Source organism: Rattus norvegicus, chromosome 5, assembly GCF_036323735.1.
Source record: "Rattus norvegicus strain BN/NHsdMcwi chromosome 5, GRCr8, whole genome shotgun sequence".
Classification (NCBI taxonomy): Eukaryota; Metazoa; Chordata; class Mammalia; order Rodentia; family Muridae; genus Rattus; species Rattus norvegicus.
In genome coordinates this window covers 171,440,414-171,461,046 of record NC_086023.1, presented here as the reverse complement: position 1 = coordinate 171,461,046, position 20,633 = coordinate 171,440,414, and the positions used below count along the sequence as shown (strand labels likewise).

Genomic DNA, 20,633 nt, shown 5'->3' with positions numbered 1-20,633 from the left:
ATAAAAAGCTGCAAATAGAGTTTTGTGTTGCAGCCACATAAATCGCACTAGGAAGAAAATTATGCTTGGAACAATTAATGATCAAGAAAGAACGTTCACTCTGGGTCAGGTCCAAGGATGAGGCAACAGGTGTCCACCAGGATAAAGCAAGGCCATGTGAGACTTTGAACTTACGATGAGCTTGTGGAATGATAAATTACTAAGAACTTATAGTTTACACCTGGCTATAAAGCTCCCCTTTGTGTAACATTTAATCTGTGAGGTAAGTTTACAAAGAACTTTTGTCTAAGAAGCTTTGAAAAGGCTGAGAGAAAAAATAAAGCGTGGCTGTTGGGGCTCTGCTCCATCCACCATATGTGTATAATATGTATGTATGTATGTATGTATGTATGTATGTATGTATGTATGTATGTATGTATATGTTGGTATATGTGTATATATATAATTGCACATGTGCACATGTGAAATGAACGAAACTGATGTTCCAGCCTGGTGGAGTGTGTGTACCTGTTTGTGCACAACTATTTCTCTATCCTTTTCTTTCTCACTGACTTATGAAGAGCCAGTGATCCCCAAGCTCCAGTGAGAGACCACTGAGTTAAGGAGTAAAGAGGCCAAGTAGTTAAGTTTCTTCTTGTACTAATCCCCTTTTGCTATCAGCAGGAGTCCACTGCCAGAAGCATCAGCTCTGGCCTCCAGAACTGTAAGAGAGAGCTGATTGCCAGAGACATCAGCTTCTGGGCCCCACCTCAGTATCTAAATGTCAAGGCAGAACTTGACATTAACATTCCATTAACAGCCCTGGCTGTCTTGGAATTCACTTTATAGACTAGTATGGCTTCCAACTCTCAGAGTTTGGCCTGCCTCTGGTCCCATCCCCCCCCACACACACACACACCTTGAACTAAAAGCACAAGCTATGACACCTGGTCATCTTCATAAGTGTGTCTTTGTGCCTGTGTAGATGTCTGCTTTCCTGCTCATGCCTATCAAGTGATGGTATTAAAGGTGTGACCACACCTGGCTTTTGTTGTTTGTTTTAGACAGAGTCTCGTAATTTCTGTGTTTATAGACTCTTTACTATGGGCCTTTCTGGGACAGAATGTAATGGAAGGGGCTGCTGCTGGTGATGAAGAGGCTTAAGGACCTAGGAGGGGCAAATGCGACATAGGGTCTGGCCAGGCAGTGCGTACAGTCTGCCCAGAACTTCACTGAGTACTGCTTGGACACCATGCGAGTCCTCCAGCAATATCTAAAAGGGCTGGTGTGATCCCTCTCTCAATTCTCCCTCTCCTGTTATATCTTTGCCTCTTGAAGCCAAGAAGGTCAAGGCTCTAATGTCAGCAGCCTTTGCCAGGAATAGGGACATAGGTGTTTGGGCAGGTCTCTCAACACTCCTAATGAGCCATCATCTCTAGCTTAGAGCCTTTGGGTCTGCCTAGACCCTGCAGGGTCTGATTCCTCCTAGCCTCAAAATGTCCTTTAGGCCTTTACCCTTCACAAGGTAAAGCCCCAGGTATGGGTATGATCTAGCAATCAATAGCTATTCTTTTTTTTTTTTTTTTTTCCAGAGCTGAGGACCGAACCCAGGGCCTTGCGCTTGCTAGGCAAGCGCTCTACCACTGAGCTAAATCCCCAACCCCTCAATAGCTATTCTTGCTGTCAGTGGCTTCCTGAATCCCTCAGACTAAATCTGTGATTAGCAGTTTCAGGGAGAGTGCTCAGGGCTGTGAGGTAGGCAGGTAGGTAAAAGGTACAAACAGAGCAGGTAATGACCACCTGGGGCCTGGGCTAGCCTACATTGGTGGGTTTATAAGGGCAACTAGCTGGCTTTGTCCAGCCCAGAGCTGTGTTTATCTTGAGAACTGTGCTGGGACATAGGCAGGGCCAGGGCTGTATAGAAGCAGTGACCACAGCGATCATATTGTTTCCCCTAGTTTATGTACATTTGTAGCACTTAACAGGCTCTTGTCACACAAGCAGGAGGCTGGCGTGCCAGGGCCTACAGCATCTATGCTTCTAGGGGCTGGAAGAGATTTACCTGGCTTACAGCTACCTCTTGACCTGGACCAAGTAGTTGGATGGTCGATGGGTGAGGGACAGGTGGCTTCCCTCACCCGCTTGGAGCAATGGGACTCTGGGACTTCCACTTTGGTCTCGGGGTCTTCCTGATGACAGTACAGACTGACCTGAGGACACTCCACTGAGAGGCTGCCAGGCCATAGTCTTTGGCCTTGGTAGTCACCAATCTGTCCCAGTTTTGGGCACTACATGTGACCTCTTTGCAGAGGTGATTGTGTCCCGACTCTTAAGATACAATGTTGTATTGCTTTGAAGTGGGCCAGGTGCCCAACCCAGGGCCATGGTGCTATCAGTTAGGGTAAGGGTATCTCTTGTGGATAGGGTGACATCTGGACATGTCCTTGACTTGAGCCAGAAGAAAGCTGCTACTTAACTCAATTTTTTTAAAACAAGTTTATTTATTGAAAGAATCTGAAAATAGTAATAAGGCCTTCATTAACAATTAACAAAATTTTAAGATATTAACAATATGAAACATTAAGAATTTACGTGAAAATTCCATGTGTTTGAGATCAGTCTGGTGGCAGCTGCTTCTGTACTTGTCAACACTCGCTTTTTAGATGCATGGACTATGCTTCAGACCTTGCTTTCCTCTGGATCATAGCAGAGCCTGCTGTGCGCAGTCACAGATGAACAGCACAGGTGAACCGTGGGGATGAGCCACCATGGCTTAACAGCACTCAAGCCAGACCACTTGGGGCTGCACGGGTGCCCAGTAGGTCCCAACTTTAACAGGTAGAAGAAAGCTCAGAGTAGTCGGTTCTATAGCAGCTGACAAACCTTCCCTAGAAGCATGAGACAAAAGCCTGACTTCACCTGGAAAGCCAGTCAAAGAACAGGCAGTCCTCCCTACTCCTGCCGTAAGAGGTGAGCACAAAACTGAAAGCGGATACCTAGCTGAGGTGCTGGGGCCGACCACTGACCCCACAAAGGCTCCAGGGCCAGTGTGGCACTCACGTGCGTTACTTGCACTACATACATGTGTTGCACACAGGCTCCATATGGCTGCCTCTCAGTTGCAAACCTAAGATTCTTGTGGAAGGAGAGCAGGCCCACAAGCCTGAAGTCAATAGTGAGCTGGTCTCAAAACCCTTGTGGCCACTGTGTAAGGGAGGAGTGGCAGCACAGAGCCCTGTCCTGGATACAATGTAATCCTGGATACAATGTAAACACCAGACAACAGGCAGTCCCCTCTAAATCTTCACAAAGTGTGTACAAGAAAATATGTACATAATCACTTCAGAAAGTTTAAAATAACCTCTAAAAAGTGTATATAGGATTTAAAATGTCCCCAGGAGCTGCTGCCCTGATGTGTGAGGAATGTGAGGTTGCTGGATGGCTGTGCCAAGTGTTACCTCTGTCTGCTCTGGAAGGAGTCAGAGGTCTTGGGGCCAGACTCAGAGGGAACCGAGCCATCTCCAGAAACACAGAAAGCAAGCTTGCCTTGCCAACCCAGAGCAAAGCTGCCACGGGGAAAGGTACAGGCCCTGGGGGAAAGCACTGCAGTTAAAGGAAGATTTCTGGCTGAGACATTTATTTCAATATCAGAAGGAAGATCAAATCATTCTGACCCCCTCAGAATTTCAACAGACTGATTTATGGGAATTCCTGACCTAGAAATCTCAGGGGGACTTGGGGGCCCATGGGAGAGATGTAGGACACCCAGCCCAGTTCTCATTTTGCTTCTTTAGAAATGAAAAAGAGATTTAAAAACATTAAAAAGCTGATCTGTTCTGCAAAAGGCAGACCCAAGCTCTCCCAGCAAGGCAGACAGGACATAGATGCCTGGACAGCCATGTGGTTTGTCAAGGCCAGGTCAGCCAGAAGGCCAGCAAGAGAGCAAGAGAAAGAAGGCTCCCAAGGGCTTGAGGGCCTGATCGGGTTAGAAGCTGGGAAATGTAGTCTAGCTGTCCTCCTCATCCTGGTCCTCCTCATCTTCTGGAAAGTGAGCTTGCTTCTTTCGAACATTCCAGTGCAGACACTGAGCAAGGCTCTCGAACCAGTCACTCACAGGGTCACACACACAGATGGAGGGCAGTGGGTAGCAGGAGGTGGTGATGCTGATGCTTTGAAGGCAAAGAGAAATACGTTTGGGTAAGCCAAGTGCCTTTCCAAGTAACAAATGCTCTCCCTGTGACAGAGCTCTCTCCAGGGCCTCACTTTGTCTAAATGCAAGCAGCTAGTTTGGATAGCATAGGCACAGGCTCCGTCCCCGTTATCACTGTGCTGATGGCCTGACTCCAGGTCTCTGACTCCAAGGGATCTAGGCAACTTCTGGAGGTGAGGCAGGATGGGGACTGGTGGAAAACCAGGCAAAGACACAGGCAGCTCTGCTGGCCCATTCTAGGTCTTGTGGTAGACCACACTTAGCTGCTGAGCAGCACACCTGTACATCCTGAAGACGCAGGGGCTATCTTGAATAGGTGCAGCTGGCTGTTTCTGAGCCTGTGCAGTGGTGGGCTCATGGCCAGCTGCGGACCATTCCCCTTTAGGCATTGCAGGTCGTAGGCAGCACCACAGCCTTACTGAAGGTGACTCACCCTATATGTAGGCTGAGACCAGTTCTATCTTTCTGTATATAACAAGAACCAAGGAATAGGGCCTTGCTGCAAGCTTACTGCATTGTACATGACAATGCTTTTGGAACAAGCAACCCACTAGTGACTATTCCCACCTGATGGAAGACACGGATTCAGCCCATGCCCCAGACTTGCAGTTCTATACCTGTCTCCATGGCGAATTTCCTGTCTTTTCCGTCCATCAAAAGACACCCATGCCGTGTTCCTGGCTTCTGGTGACAGCATAATCTAAAGGGGAGGAGCAGAACAAAAGTGGGCTCCAGGCAGGAAGGGTGTGTTCCCAGGCCACTCTGAGCCCTTCAGAGTTCCTGCAGGGTACAGCTTTGGTCTCATTTTGGTGTTTAAGAATAGTCAAAGCCTCCCACACATATGGTCACTAGAACTTACACTAGTAATTAGTTAACTAGCCTACGTGGCCTGGGATGGAGGGAGGGCAGAGAAAAATGAAGCTGACGGTGGGCACTTGGAAGTCTGCTAGAGACCAGGTCAGAGGCTTTGTGGAGCAAACCAATCAGGAGTCTTCCCTTACACGGACACACTTATTCCATGCCCTCCTAATGGGGACCATCCCCATTCTTTGCAACTCAGAATCCTGCACAGAGGACTGGCCAGCTTTATGGGCCATCAGAGACCATGGACAGAAGCAAAGCTCTTCTGCCTTAGGTTCCAGGTACACTAACAGGTGGGGCTCACATGTGAGGGTGCTGGGAGGTGGACTTTGGAGGTGGCAGATACTAAGGTACAACTGTGTTCTGCTGGCCTAGGGTCAAAAGATTCACAGATCAGAGGAGACAAAGAGGGACTGCTCTGACCTTCAGCTCGACCCCTGCAGGGACCACGATAGGCCGGAATGACAGCGAGTGGGGGCAGATGGGTGTAACCATGATGGCCGGCACGTTGGGGTGGACCATGGAGGCCCCGGCTGCAGCTGCATAGGCTGTGCTGCCCGTCGGGGTGGACACGATCACTCCTGGCAGGGACAGGGTGTAGGCATCACTCTTGGGCCCATGTGGGGTTCTTGGGTCCCTAATTGCAACATGAGCCTTACCATCGCCCTGCACAGTGGTAATAAGGTGTCCATCCAGGTAGACATCAACGTTGGACAGGTATGAGGAAGGGCCTCTGTCAATCACCACTTCATTCAAGACCTGGAAGAGACGGAAGGCCATGGCGCTGTGCTCAGGGAGCGAGGTCATGGCTCGTGTGGCTGTCAGAAGCCCCGAAGGCTCACCACAAGTTTCTCAATCTGGTATCAGGGATTCCAGCCCAAGTTCACCCCACCCTGGTCCCCTCCTTGGGAGCTGAAGTTAGGTAGCTGGGGAATTTTCCACAGACCTGGTATTGCATAGCTTGTTTTCCGCCCTCTGTGTCCAGACCATTTTCACTGAGGCCGTTGTGGATGGCTGTCTTCTTGTCTCTGGGCTCTTTCACCACCCTGACCTTTAGCCGGCTCCTCAGGATAACAGCAGCATTCCCTGGGGTCAGCAGGGTCCAGCTCAGAGAGGCTGGGGCTACCTCCAAGGAAGCTGGAACCCTTCCCTTTCTAAGTCAGTGACCATCAGTGCCTTTCATCAAAGCCACCCTGAGCAGCCCATGCGCTGCTGGACTTCCCACTTAGTAAGGAGTGTTTAAAACATCTGAAATTTAGAAATTCCCAAATCTTGAAACTGTATCATTAAAAATATTTTTAAGGGGCTGGGGATTTAGCTCAGTGGTAGAGCGCTTACCTAGGAAGCGCAAGGCCCTGGGTTCGGTCCCCAGCTCCGAAAAAAAACAAAACAAAACAAAAAATATTTAAAAAAAAAACTACCAAGGGGGCCAGAGACATGACTCAGTGGTTGAGAACATTGGCTGCTTTTAAAGAAGACCCAGTCTCAATTCCTAGTTCCCAAACATTGGGTAACAACTACCTGTAACTCCAGTCTCAGTGGACCCCAAAGCTCCATAGAAGTAGGTACACTCACGGTGCATAGACATACTTATGGGCAAAATACCCATACATATAAAATTGAAAAACAAACTAAACCCCACAGCAATAACAAAAATCTAATCAAGTAGGAGTGAAACTCTGAACTGTTTTGGGAGATCCAGGACGCTCCAACTTACCCTCTATCACCTGATTCACTTGGGATTGGAAGTTCTCAAAGTTGAATGGGGTCAGAAAGCCCAGGGATCCAAGGTGAAAGGCCATAACAGGAGGCACACTGCCCTGTGGGTGAGGAGACCAGGTGGCATCGCCGGGCTACCCAGGAACCACCAAACTGTCAATAGTTGCACATCTTGGGGATGGGTGGGCGTGAGCCAAGCAAGAGGCAGAAGAGCCAAGAGTGGGGCAAGGCAGGGCATCTCCCAAAGCAATGAGAAATGGGTGGGAAGGGCCAAAAAGAAACAAAAGCAACAGGATCTGACCAGTTCACTGGTCACACAGCAAAGATCTGGCCAGTACCAGATACAAGGCTAAGACTGTGGTGACCATGCCCATAAGGCTAGAAGGTAGACAGACTTGACAGAGACCTGGGGGATGGAAGAGGAAAGTTGGAGATGGTTTCGGCCCCATCTAAATACAAGTGGGGCTGAGCATAAAACTAAGGTTCAAAGTGCAAGTTGCCTGTAGTAATTAGACAGAAACTTGTGCAGCGGAGCAGAGGTGACATCTTGCCAGGAGCCCAACCCCACTCCATGCCCAGATCCACATGGTTAGATGGGCTCAGCACTGGCATCTCACCAAGGGCCCTGTCCGCTTCCATCCCACTCCCTGTAGGCCATACCACTCTTGTAGCATACCGTAGGTTAGGTCCTACCTTGCTGAGGGGGAGGCCAGAGGTCCCCTTGCTGCCCTTATCTGCCTGGGGTTTTATTTCTAGCCTACCTCTGCAGTGCCAGGTTTGCAGCCATGCGGTCACTCTCCAGGAAAGAGTCTCCCCACACTCTCTCCCTCCTCACCCTGACACAAGGGCACACCCACTCACCTCTACTCACCCAGAAGACCAGCTACTTGCATTATTTGCAAACCTGCCCTATTGCTAAAAATTGGACTAAAAAGAATTCCCATGTCCTTAGAGTCCGTGGCTCTCAGCCTTCCTAACGCTGTGACCCTTTTCTACAGCTCCTCATGCTGTGCTGACCCCCAACCTTAACATTATTTTCGTTGCTACTTCATAACTGTAATTTTGCTGTTGTTACGAATCGAAGGTAAAGTATAAAGTATGAGGTGTGTGTGTTTCCGATGGTCCCGGGTGATCTCTGTGAAGATGCTGCCTTTGAGTAAGAACACTAAGGACCTTGTTTGTGGTTTCTGGTGTGAAGCTGCATGAGGAGGAAGCAGGGTACTTACACTGAAAGCAGCTCCTCACACTGGACTCAAAACTACCTTAACACCCCCAAGCATAGCCTTACCTGGAAAAGTGAGGAGGCATAGAGCAAGGTACCATCTCCTCCAAGGCATATGATGAAGTCTATCTGGTTGGAAATGTCATCATAATCTACAAGACAAACACAGAACTGTTGTCGCACAAACCCTTAGTGCCCAAGTGTGCAGATACCAACAGGGCAGAATCCTAATGGCTTCTGCCAGCTGAGAGGGCTCAAGTCAGCACACCTTCACGGAAAGTGCAGAACTTCTTCTTCACTGGTCCAAAGTTTTCATCACCCACTATAGCAGGGTCTTCCAGAACTTTCTTTTCCACATACACGATCATGTTGTTTTCCTGGAAGCAAAGAATGCATGGGAACCCCTGCATTGCCCATGAGGCCCTCACCAGTGCAGTCCAGGTCATGCTGGCTTTCCCACTTTGGGACCAGGTGGAAAGATGTTTTCTTGGCTAGCAAGTCATTCCCATGCTGCTCAGCCCCTCACAGTACAGTCAGGAACTCTGCGGCTCAGGGTGTCATAGAGACCTCTTCCAAAACAGGTGCTTTCTAACCCCAGTGGCTCTTGGTTTTGAGGGAGTTCCCAAAGTCATCTACTGAAGTGCAACATGATTTTGAGGTGCCACTTTAGTCTTCAATGTCCAGAGGTGGCACCTCTGGGGGGTGATTAGGAGTTAAGCCATCAGGGTAGAGCCACACCACTGCACTCTTGTGGTTTTATGGGGAGAAGGAAAGGCCTGAAGGTATCTGCACACATATTTAAGAACAAAGGCTGTCCTGTGCCTGGGGGCTCTGCAGGGAAGATGGCTGTCATCAGTTTTGGCACCTGGACCTTGCATCTTCAGAATCACAGGCTAAAATAACCCTCTCTTTCTTAAAACTTACCCAGACAGGGGAGATGTGTTATTGGCAACATCAAAAGGATCACGGTGAGGGTTTAGTGCTGCAACAGGACTCAGAAAGTAGTGTGTTGGAGGGTCTGAGGTCAGGAGGGCAAGTTCTTTGTGAACACGTGACACAGTATAGGGCTCTTGCCAGATGCAGCTCCTCCACCAGGGTTTCCCAGCCCCTAGCACTCCAGGCTAGCACTCCAGGCTGGCACTCCAGGCTGGCACTACAGGCTAGCACTACAGGCTAGCACTACAGGCTGGCAAGTACTTTTTAGAATGCTTCCGACAGCTAAGTAAAAGGCCTGTCAAGTCCTGGGTTCTGCCACCCTGGCCATGTCTCTTCCCAGTGCCAGAACAGGATGCATCAACCCTAGAGCCTAGTAGACCCTATCCTGCTTGCCTTACCTCCATGAGGTATATGCAGAGCTCCTTGAAGGGCTGCAGTAAGCTGGCATCTCGGATCTTTTTGATAACAAGCACACTCTTTGGAGACTTGTTCCATGTCAACCGTTGGCTTGCAGGGTCCTGGATGTGCCTTTGGGGAGAGAAGAGAGCTCATACCAGCAGTTGTCTTTTCCTTGAGGAATATGGAAAAATAAAAAGAGCCAAAAACCAGAAACAAGTAAAAATGCATTGCCAACTGTATGCATAGAATCAGCAATGGTTCCCACCAGGGATGGCTGCCAGCCAGTCTGCAGCCACTTACTGGGAACACCAGGGTTCCAGAGCATCTGTCCTTAGCTACTAGTAGACCCTGAAGACCCACCCTGCCCAGCCACTGTCCACATGGCTTTGGCCACATCCCCTTGGGCACCCTGCTTGGCAACCTTCAACAGGTCAGATCATGTGTGTTATGGTGGGAACAAAGATGGCAACAGAGGGAAGCCCAGGCTCCGTCAGCCCACAGAGGGCATCTGTTCTTCACAGAACCTACAACAGTTGGTTTGAGGACTCTGTCCTGGGGTCTACTGTGGACTATTTCCAGTCCCAGAACCCTTCAAAACATGTGTTTCCTTTGATGTACCTGGAGGGTGTATGGCTTCTCTCTGCCACTGTATAAACTTAGCTGAGCCTTACTTATTAATTAAAAATCAACATAAGTATTAAGATTAATAATAATTATTAATTTTTTTCGAGAGGTTCTCATTATGTGGCCTTGACTGGCTTAGAATTCATTATATAGACCAGGCTAGTCTCAAATTCATAGAGATTTGCCTGCCTTTGCCTCCTGAGTGCTGGGATGAAAGATGTGACCTGGTACCATGCCTAGCCCAGTAAATCTTCATTTCTGAAGAACCTTTTTTCCTGTCCAACACAATCTCCCCAATTATACAATGTGTTCTAACAGTCTGTGAGAACCCATAACCAACCTTCAAAATTATGACACTATTAAAAGTAGAGGTCACGAGTGATCAAAGCACTCACCTGTTCCTGGCATTTCTGGGAGGGGAGAGGCCGCTCATAGCTGCCTCTCTGAACCTCACCACCTGCCTGTAGTGCTCACGACTCCTGAGGCGCTCGCTCTCCACCTTCTAGGAGATAGCAGGCATATCCCCAGCATTGCGGTGTTCCCTCTCTAGCAGACACACACAGCCCTGCCTGGCCACCATGCTCCTAGCTATGTATTACACTGAGTTTAGTTTTTGTATCCTCAAAACTGAAAGCAAGATGTAAAAGACTTGTCAAGGTCCTATAGCAGTGTTCTCTAAACTATGAAAATCAAATAAACAAAAACAGAGACTCCCTTCTGACTACATGGCCCTTTTGCCTCATCATCTGGTTTAAAAATGAAAAACACAAGGTTAACTCTTAAGAGGAAAGAGGGCCAGTCTCAACTCCCTGTTCTTAAGGCAGGGCCAGGCCCCTAGCCTAGCAGGCCCCTGGCAGGGCAGTGTCCAGGCCCAGGAAAGAGAACTGGGTGCATGGAAAAGGCAGGCCCGCCCACAAGAGGCGGCCTCAGGCCACCTGCAGGTGAAAGGGCTGCAGGTGAAAGGAGATCACTCCCTGAACTTGCCAGGCTCTGGGTTCCAGAGAATGTGGGTGGATCACAGACCTCTGCCCCACCAGAGCTCCAAGCCCACACCCTGTACCCAGCAGCCTATCCTGCCCATGTGTGGGTTATGGCTCAGGCCCAGCCCATGACTCTTTCAGCCCCAAAGCTCAGTAGGGCTCAGCATGTGTCACCAGCATTTTATATGCAGGTCAAGCCCTCCCTGTGGCCACAAACCAGCTCACCTTCCTGTTGTGTCATCTAAAGGGGAACGGTGACCATTCCAGGCAGGCTGAGATTCAGGTGCTATGTGGAGCTGACAAGCTCATGGCCTGTCAGAACCAGATGAGTGATCTGCCATGCCAGTCAAGGATGCATTACCACTGTGCCATACAACAGAGACTGACATCCTCACATATCCCCATGAGGAAATTACAGCCTCAAAGTAAAGTCTCTAATAAGGGAACGGAATTCCTCCCAAGTCCTCTGTGCTATCTTGGGAACACTTGGTGAATGGATAAAGCCCTCGCTTTGATGACACAGGCGGTGCTATGTCCCTACACTGACATAGAGGTATACAGACAGGTGACAGAACTCTACCTCAGAGCCCAGAGCAAATGGTCCCAGGCAGAGCAGAGAAAGACGCCTGTCCTGGACCCTAACCCACAGTTCTAAAGCCCCTCACTTGGGCTTTCTGACTCAAAGAGTAGCTTGCAGGCCACTTTGAGTCCTGGCCTAGATAATTGGTATCTATGTAAAACTGGCTTTGAGGGGCTGGAGAGAGAGCTCAGCAGTTAGGATTACATGCTCCTCCAGCACCTGGGAGTTAGGAGTGCATACTCCTCCAGCACCTGGGAGTTAGGAGTGCATACTCCTCCAGCACCTGGGAGTTAGGAGTGCATACTCCTCCAGCACCTGGGAGTTAGGAGTGCATACTCCTCCAGCACCTGGGAGTTAGGAGTGCATACTCCTCCAGCACCTGGGAGTTAGGAGTGCATACTCCTCCAGCACCTGGGAGTTAGGAGTGCATACTCCTCTAGCACCTGGGAGTTAGGAGTGCATACTCCTCTAGCACCTGGGAGTTAGGAGTGCATACTCCTCTAGCACCTGGGAGTTAGGAGTGCATACTCCTCTAGCACCTGGGAGTTAGGAGTGCATACTCCTCTAGCACCTGGGAGTTAGGAGTGCATACTCCTCTAGCACCTGGGAGTTAGGAGTGCATACTCCTCTAGCACCTGGGAGTTAGGAGTGCATACTCCTCTAGCACCTGGAAGGCAGAAGCTGAATCTCTTTGAGGTCAGATGGATCTAACTAACAAATCAAGTTCTAGGAGAGCCAGGTTACATAAAGAAACCATGACTTATAACTAAAAAAAAAAAAAAAAAAAAAAAAAAAGGAGGGGGTGCACACTGCTCTTGAAGAGGACCCATGGGGTTGGGGATTTAGCTCAGCGGTAGAGCGCTTGCCTAGCAAGGCCCTGGGTTGGGTCCCCAGCTCTGAAAAAAAAAGAAGGCCCATGTTTAGGTTCCAACATGCATATCTGGTATTACAATTGCCTATAATTCTAGTTCCAGGAAGTCCAAAAACCTTCTTCTGGCCTCCACAGGAAGTTTTTGCTTGTTTATAATATATATGTATTATACATTATATATATATGTACTATAAACAAGAAAAAACTGGATGCTGGAGAGGCATTAGGTAAGTGGCAAGTGCTAAGCTGTGCAGGAAGGGGCAGGATGTAGTGGAGTGCCTAGAGTTCTAGGTGGTGGGGAGCTAGTGTGGGCCACATGTGGGACAGACAGTGACACAGTGGAGACTCATTGGGAGACTGCTTGGTGTTGCTGCAATTATAGTTGCTGGACATATGGATAAGAGCGTACACACCGGGGTTGGGGATTTAGCTCAGTGGTAGAGCGCTTGCCTAGGCCCTGGGTTCGGTCCTCAGCTCCGAAAAAAAAAAAAAAAAAAGAGCGTACACACCGTGTCACGAACACTTGCTTCCAATGACACACATCTAGCAGCAGCACTAACTCATAACTAACCCTGCTCTGTGAGCTCACAGGCACAGAGCATTTCCTTCAGAAGCACTGACACTAGCATTACAGCCCCAAGGGCGTAGGAACAGCATCATTACTGGGATTTATACCAACCCACAGCCAAGTTTGAAGTTTAAGACCAGTTCCTTGGATGGCCTGGAGGTGGCAGAAAAGCAATGATGCTGTCCTCTCAAAGAGGAAGCTTAGAGCAAGGGGTTTCAGCCACCATTTTGGGGCTTGCATATCAGATATCCTGTCTATCAGATATTTACACTGTAATTCATGACACTAGGAAAATTAGTTATGAAGTAACAATGAAATAATTTTATGGTTGGATGTTCGCACAACATGAGGAAGTATATTAAAGAGGTAGCAGCATAAGGAAGTAGGAGACCCACTACTTAGAGGTCACACATAGCCTTGGTCAGGTCTGTAATCCAGACCCTGGATGCACAGATAACAACAGTCTCTAGACAGGGGCAGAGAAAGCCAAACAAAAACAAAAACCAAAGGTGAAGAAATGAGGTGCTCCTGTGCATTTCCTTACTTAGCTACTTACTGATTTAGTGTGCACATGTCTGTCACAACACGACTGTGGAAGTATGACTGTTCTTTCCTTCGACCACGTGCGTTTTCCACTCAGGCTGTCAGGCTTGGCAGTGAGTGCCCTTACTCACTGAGATATTGCTGGCCCTGACATTATAATTGTTTTGTTGCTTTTCTATTTTCTCTTTTCTCTCTTCTCTTTTCTTTCCTTTTCCTTTCTTTTCTTTTCTTTTCCTTTCTTTTCTTTTCTAGAAAGGGTTTCTCTGCATATGTACCCATGGTCTGTAGTCTGTATCCCAGACTGACCTGGAACTCAAGGGATCTGTCTACTTCTGCCTCCTAAACCCTGAGGGCTGTGATTAAAGATGTGAGCCTCAGCTGCTGGAGACAGCGAGACAGCGCTCCGCTGGGGGTCGGTGAAGTATCCAAGATGGCTGGGCGCAAACTTGCTCTAAAATCCATCGATTGGGTATCTTTTGTGGAGATCATGCCCCAAAACCAGAAGGCAATTGGAAACGCTCTGAAGTCCTGGAATGAGACCTTCCACACCAGGTTGGCTAGTCTGTCTGAGAAACCACCAGAGATTGACTGGGCTTACTACAGGGCCAATGTGGACAAGGCTGGCTTGGTGGATGATTTTGAAAAGAAGTATAACGCTCTGAAGATCCCTGTGCCTGAGGATAAATACACAGCCCTAGTGGACGCCGAGGAGAAGGAGGATGTGAAGAACTGTGCCCAGTTCGTGTCTGGATCTCAGGCTAGGATCCAGGAGTAAGAGAAGCAGCTGGAGAAAATAAAGAGCATGATTCCCTTTGACCAGATGACCACTGATGACTTGAATGAGGTCTTCCCTGAAACCAAGCTGGACAAGAAGAAGTACCCATACTGGCCCCACCAGCCCATCGAGAACCTGTGAAGCAGCCCAGGAGGGAGCCCTGGCTGACTTGAAATAAAACATTTACATAGTCTTAAAAAAAAAAGATGTGAGCCTCTAGCGTCTAGCTACCATTCTGAACTGCTAGTATCAACACACCTGAAAGATTTTTTTTTTGTTGTTCCCATGACAAAACACAGCTAGATACTGTAGAGAACACAAGGCAAACATTTATTCTTTTGGAAATATCCAATGCTAACCAGAACTTGGGTTGACAGAGATATTGATCAGGTGTAACCCAGTAAGGTCTCAGGAAGCTTGTATTCCAAGGCATTGTCCTGGCCAGTGACAGTGACAGGGCTGTGAGGAGCACACGGGATGGAATGTAACCAGCGGTGGAGTGCGTGCCTGTCACAGGCACGTCCCGGTCCCATTCCTAGCACGGCAAACCCACTGTTCACAAATACACATGAAAAAGAGAAGCACCTTTCAAGCAACTAAAATCAGGTTAAAAAACAGTAAATTCATACTGCTACACCTGGTACTACTGTTAGAATGTAATTCTCGGGGGCTGGAGAGATGGCTCAGCGGTTAAGAGCACTGACTGCTCTTCCAGAGGTCCTGAGTTCAAATCCCAGCAACCACGTGGTGGCTCACAGCCATCTGTAATGGGATCCAATGCCCTCTTCTGAAGTCAGCGACAGTGTACCCACATACATGAAATAAATTAAAAAAAAAAAAAAGAATGTAATTCTCATCATTAGAAATAGAAAATTGGGGGGCTGGAGAGATGGCTCAGCGGTTAAGAACACCCGACTACTCTTCCAGAGGTCCTGAGTTCAATTCCCAGCAACCACATGGTGGCTCACAACCATCTGTAAAGAGATCCGATGCCCTCTTCTGGTGTATCTGAAGACAGCTACAGTGTACTTATATATAATAAATGAATAAATCTTAAAAAAAAAAAAAAAAAAGAGAAATAGAAAATTGGAACTGGAGTGATGGCTCAGTGGTTAAGAGCACTGGTTACTCGTCCAGAGGTCCTGAGTTCAGTTCCTAGCAACCACACGGTGGCTCACAACCATCTACAGTGGGATCTGATGCCCTCTTTTCCTCTTTTGTCATGCAAGCATACATGTGCAGAATGCTCCTATGTATGTATACATACATACATACATACATACATACATACATACATACATCTTTATAAGAAGGAAAAAAACAGAGCACTAGGTAACTCAGACTGACCCTATTTAACCTGTGTAGATAGGAACAGTCAAGGAACCAGTGCCCATGTGGCCACAGCCCTCAGCTCACCATTGCTTTTCTTTCTCCCTGGATTATGTTTTTGTTTTTCAGACGGAGTCTGACTCTAGGCTGTCATCTACTAACAGCTCAAGCTGGTTCAGATTGGAGATCATCCTGCCTCAAACTGAGTGCCATAGTATAGGTATATACCAAAACAGAAATTTGCCCTCTGCCTCTGGAAGCCATGGGAGAAACCACCAACTGAATGTCTCTACTTAGGAGCCAATGAACACAGACGGTTTCTGAAAGATACCTGCTTGGCTTTTGTTTTAAACAACTCAGAACTTTGCAACCCCATAATACTTCCAAGTAACACCCCTCCCCCCAATTCTGGTACACTCACATGATGGTCTGGGGGTTCTGCAGCACGCAGGCTTTTGGTCCAAACGTTGTCACTGGGCACGGCCCATGGAGAGAGCGGGTTCTCCTGTGGAGCACAGTGGGGATTGGTGTCAAAGTAGATGGAGACAGGAATCAAAACAGACATGGCCCCGTCAGACTCCACGAAACCTAAATGACAGTAGCTTCATCATCACTGGCATTCACAGGGAAGGCCCAGAAGATCCTGCCCTGGTCTAGGATGCTGTGCTGGAGCTCACTACTGCCCAGGTTCCCGGTGGCAGTAATGAGGCATGAAAGCTGACCTGGACAGGCTCCCGTGGACACTGATCCCAAATCAGAGAAGGCACAAGTCTAGTAAGAGCCAGGAAAACACTGGTCTGGCATGAGCCTGGCATGAGCCCAGGACCCAAGGCAGCACCTCTCAGCAGGTCTGTAGGCTATAATCGGGAGTCGGGACCTGGCACCACCCTAAATAATCTAGATGAACATTCTAGCAGAAATATTTGCTCTGGAGCACGTATGTCTATAACACAGATACCAATCGAGCAACCCAGTCTTCCCTCCTGAAAAGTGACCCAGCCAGTTGACATCCAAACTAAGGCTCCCTGCCGCCTGCCCTGACCAGAGACAGCAGCGGCCAGGCTTCCTACACCTCTGGAGAATTAGGACCAAGACAGTACTGTGGTTGTTCATCTCGGGACACTCACTCCTCTTAGCCCAAGAGAACAACACTGAGTTAGTAGAGTCTTCGAACTTGCTTGCCCCTTCGCTGCCTGTCTCCACATCCAGTCCTCCAATCCCGATGATGCAGATGAAAGTCTGCCCTGCCTCTGGGCGAGCAGGCAGTGTCCAGGGTCATGGAGCCTGGCCAGCCTGGCCAGCTGACAAGAGAGAAGTCTGGGTGTTGCAGGCCTTTCTCAACTAAAGAAGTGCTAGAGTTTTACATAAAGCTTTTCTTTTTTTCTTTTTTATAACAGGCCTCCCAATATGGCCCAGCCTGGCCTTCCGCTTGTGATCCTCCTGTCTCAGCCTTTTAAGTACTAAGATTGCAAGTGTGAATCACTCACTAAGCCTGGGTTAATTACATAAGCCTTTAAATGGTTATACAGAACATCACAAATACCGACTTGTGTAGGAACTTAAGGGAACTAGGCAGGAAACGCGGGGCTTGCAGAAAACAAGAGTCAGCACCGGCACCAGCACCCTCCATCCTCCTTGAAGGATAGTTGCATGGGCAAACTTGCTTGCACTCACTGCTCTAGGATATCAGCCACCAGCCTCAGAATCTGCTCTGACCCATGGCCACTCTCACAAGTCCAACGTCCCCACAGAAACCAGAAACTCAGGCAATTATGTCCTAAGTTGGCAGGGCACAAACATAGTGGTGAAGACATAGGCAACAGAGGCCACACTGTGATCATCTGTGTACACAGGGCAAAGGTACTGGTTCTACTGGAGCCACCTCTCACAGAGAGACCTTTCTACATACAACTGCAGCAGCCCCTGTCCCTCTACTGCTAAGTGGGAGCTCTGTGAGATCACTCTATCTCATGGAAAAGACTGCCCACTGTCACATTTCATAGGTGTGACCCTTGTTCTGGAGTCGGTGTCAGTCTCTGGCAAGCTTCTGTCAAGACTTAGAATGGTTATTGTTCCCAGGAATGAGAGCACCTCCTGATGTCAGTGGAGCCCCATGCTTATCAGGTGAGCTTCCCTTGAGGCTTTATGAAGTAGCAGAGAAGACAGTGCCCTACAGCGTGCACATGAGACTCTGTCCTCGTGTGAGGAGCAGAGGCCTCTAGGCCACAACAGTGCTTTGCTCCACCAGCATTTACTTTACTCAACCGTTCTTCCTATCTGCTCACCCCCAATGCAGCATGGCTCTGCTGGGTGGTTCTGTGCTGAGGCAGAAAGGAAAACATGGTGTGGCCTGTACTTCGTACATGACAGTTGGTAACAAGTGTCCACCACAAGTCTCGTGGACAGTGCTTGATCCCTCTGCTAAGGTCAGCACCACATGGGCAGTGCCAAGCCCCACCCTGTGGGTGAAACTCACACTAAGCAATGATGATCTACACTGATATAAGCTGTGTCCTCTGTAAGAATCGTAACATGTCCCTCTTAGCATGAGAGGAAAAGAGAACACTCCTGGTCCTACCTGAACTCCTTGGTGCTGCCCAGGGCAGGTGAGGCTGACAGGCTCCGAGACTTGGCCCGGCCCCGGATGGGGTGATTGTAGCTCCAGGTCTCATCCCCATGGCATGCTGAACAGTTGTAGGAGGCTGAGTCAGGATTCAGCTCCTTACTCAGGTTCATCTTTTCTTGTTCCATTTCCATAGTTGATATGAAAAAAACACTGGTGCTTTAATTTGATAAAATAAAGCAAGTTACATATATGAGCAGCAATAACAGACATTCAGTGCTGTCCCAGGAAGGGTTGGGTGTGATATCTGCCTCTCACAACAAGTTCTTCCTGACTTGCCCAGTGGAAGGAGGGGAAGATTCCTGAGGCCACTCCCCTCCCTGAAGGTATATAAACAGTGAACTCTGCCAGTTAGACTGTGGTGGTACACCTTCCTGTAAGTAGCAATAAATTCACTCCTGTACTTGGTTGAGATCATTTGTCACTGCTATCTGTATCTGGGTAAAAAGAAAACAGACTCCCTAAGAAAAGTTGCATGCAACAGGAAAAAAACTGCCAGGTTTCCATCTTCCAGAGTTTTCGAAAATAGGCTATTTTCACCTTTAACATAGTTAAGAACAGGCTGGAGAGATGGCTGAGCAGTTAGAGCATGGACTCCTTTTCCAGAGGTCCTGAGTTCATTTCCCAGCAACCACATGGTGGTTCACAACCATCTGTAATGAGATCTGATGCCTTCTGGTGTGTCTGAAGACAGCTACAGTATACTCACATATATAAAATAAATAAAATCTTTTTTAAAAATTAAGAACTCACAATCCTTCCTGCTGTCATCCACCACCCTCCACCCCCCACCCCCGTTTTAGAGACTGAATCCAGGGCTCAGCACATTCTAGCTATGCCCAAGATACAATCTCACACCTCACTCTGAACCATCTTAAGATGTAAGGAAAAAAAAAGCCAATGCAGAATGCTAGTGTTTCCACCACAAACCAGATAAGAGAGTCCTTGGAAGGCTGGACACAGAGCCCCTGAGCAGTATTTATAGCAAACGAGTAAGATCAAACGTAAAGTTGTGGCGTGGACAACGGTACGGTAACACACTTTTCAATCTCTAACAGTGGAAGAACGCAGGTTATGCACCACAAAGCCAATGAGCTCAGTCCAGTAGATGGAAGTTATCAGAACTAAGCTATAATAACTCCCAAGAACTTCAGGTCCCAAATGAAGATTCGCAGTTCTGACCATGGCTCAATAAGATCCGGGAAAGACAAAGGAATGGGGGTGGGGGGGGGGTGGGAAGCCAATTCTCCCAGGCAGCTTGAGACCAAAGCCCATGGTCAGCATGGGAAGCCATGGGAAACATCCAGGCAGTAAAACCAGGTAAACACAAAGTTTATTTAGTTCCTAGAACTGAGCTGGATTTCCTAAGGATGAATAGAAGAACTAACAAAGCTGGGAAACAATACAATGAGAGCAGCAGTAGTCAGGGGAGGCAGCACAAGCCTTTACTCCCAGCTCTTGGGAGACAGTGACAATCAGATCTGTCAGCTCCAGGCCAGCCAGGCTACAGTTAGACTCCTGTCTCTTACACAAAGGAAGAAAGAAGGCTAGGCAGGTTGAGAACGCTCATGAACCCAGGAGGCAGGGGCAGGCAAATCTCTGAGTTTGAGGTCAGCCTGATCTACAGAGAGAATTCCAGGACAGCCAAAGTTACAGAATAGATACCGTGTCTCCATAAAAAACAAACATAAACCAACCAACAAACAAGACGAGCAGAGACACACAGAGCCCTGGGAATTCCAGTTCAGACAGGGCTACATTTTATCTGTCTCAGAAACAAAACAAATCAAAAAAATAACCAGGAAAAAGAAGAAACACAAAAGGCAGTCTAGAGAGAAACTCTAATAAACTAGTTTCAGTTAAGGGACTGACAGAACTGTGCCCTGGTTTCTTTCCTGTCCCTGCTGTGATATAACACTGACCAAAAGCCACTGGAGAGGTACAGACTGACTTGGCTTACACAGCCAGGTCACAGTCTGTCCCTGAGGAACATCATGGCAGGAACCTGTAAAAACCCTGGAGGAAAGCTGCTCACTGGCCTTCTCTAGTGCTCAGCTAGCTTCTTTAGATAACACCCAGGGGGCTGGAGAGATGGCTCAGCGGTTAAGAGCACTGACTGCTCTTCCAGAGGTCCTGAGTTCAATTCCCAGCAACCACATGGTGGCTCACAACCATCTGTAATGGGATCTGATTCCCTCTTCTGGTGTGTCTGAAGAGAGTGACACGGTACTCACTTACATAAAATAAATAAAATCTTAAAAAAAAATAGATAACACCCGGGAATACAGACAATCTTTCCTATATCCATAGAGCAACCTGATGAGTCCTTTGAGACTAGGCTGTGTCAAGTGAATGCTAACTAGGACACACTGACAACTTCTTGGGGGGGGGGGGGTGTGAGGCTGTTTTTGAGG

General features: G+C 48.2%; 1 protein-coding gene and 1 pseudogene across 6 annotated transcripts in view; one reads left to right on the top strand and one right to left on the bottom strand.

Annotated features, from left to right (window-relative positions):
* Positions 1-2,460: 2,460 nt before the first annotated feature.
* Nadk (NAD kinase) overlaps positions 2,461-20,633 on the bottom strand; it is a 30,614-nt gene continuing 12,441 nt past the window's right edge. For 2 of the 6 annotated variants that reach the window (XM_039109089.2, XM_039109090.2), the window contains exons 2-12: positions 18,175-18,378; positions 16,018-16,101; positions 9,326-9,455; positions 8,260-8,368; positions 8,058-8,143; positions 6,768-6,903; positions 5,997-6,136; positions 5,710-5,809; positions 5,474-5,631; positions 4,807-4,889; positions 2,461-4,148 (exon numbers count right to left, since the gene is read on the bottom strand). In XM_039109089.2, coding sequence (XP_038965017.1) covers positions 3,986-4,148; positions 4,807-4,889; positions 5,474-5,631; positions 5,710-5,809; positions 5,997-6,136; positions 6,768-6,903; positions 8,058-8,143; positions 8,260-8,368; positions 9,326-9,455; positions 16,018-16,101; positions 18,175-18,378 — 1,393 coding nt within the window. In that variant the 3' untranslated portion in view covers positions 2,461-3,985. Of the gene's footprint in view, positions 4,149-4,806; positions 4,890-5,473; positions 5,632-5,709; positions 5,810-5,996; positions 6,137-6,767; positions 6,904-8,057; positions 8,144-8,259; positions 8,369-9,325; positions 9,456-16,017; positions 16,102-18,174; positions 18,657-20,633 lie in introns of all 6 variants that reach the window. The other 4 variants (XM_006239513.5, XM_006239514.4, NM_001109678.1 and 1 more) reach the window with 3 other exon arrangements.
* Atp5pd-ps1 (ATP synthase peripheral stalk subunit d, pseudogene 1) lies at positions 13,871-14,462 on the top strand (annotated as a pseudogene).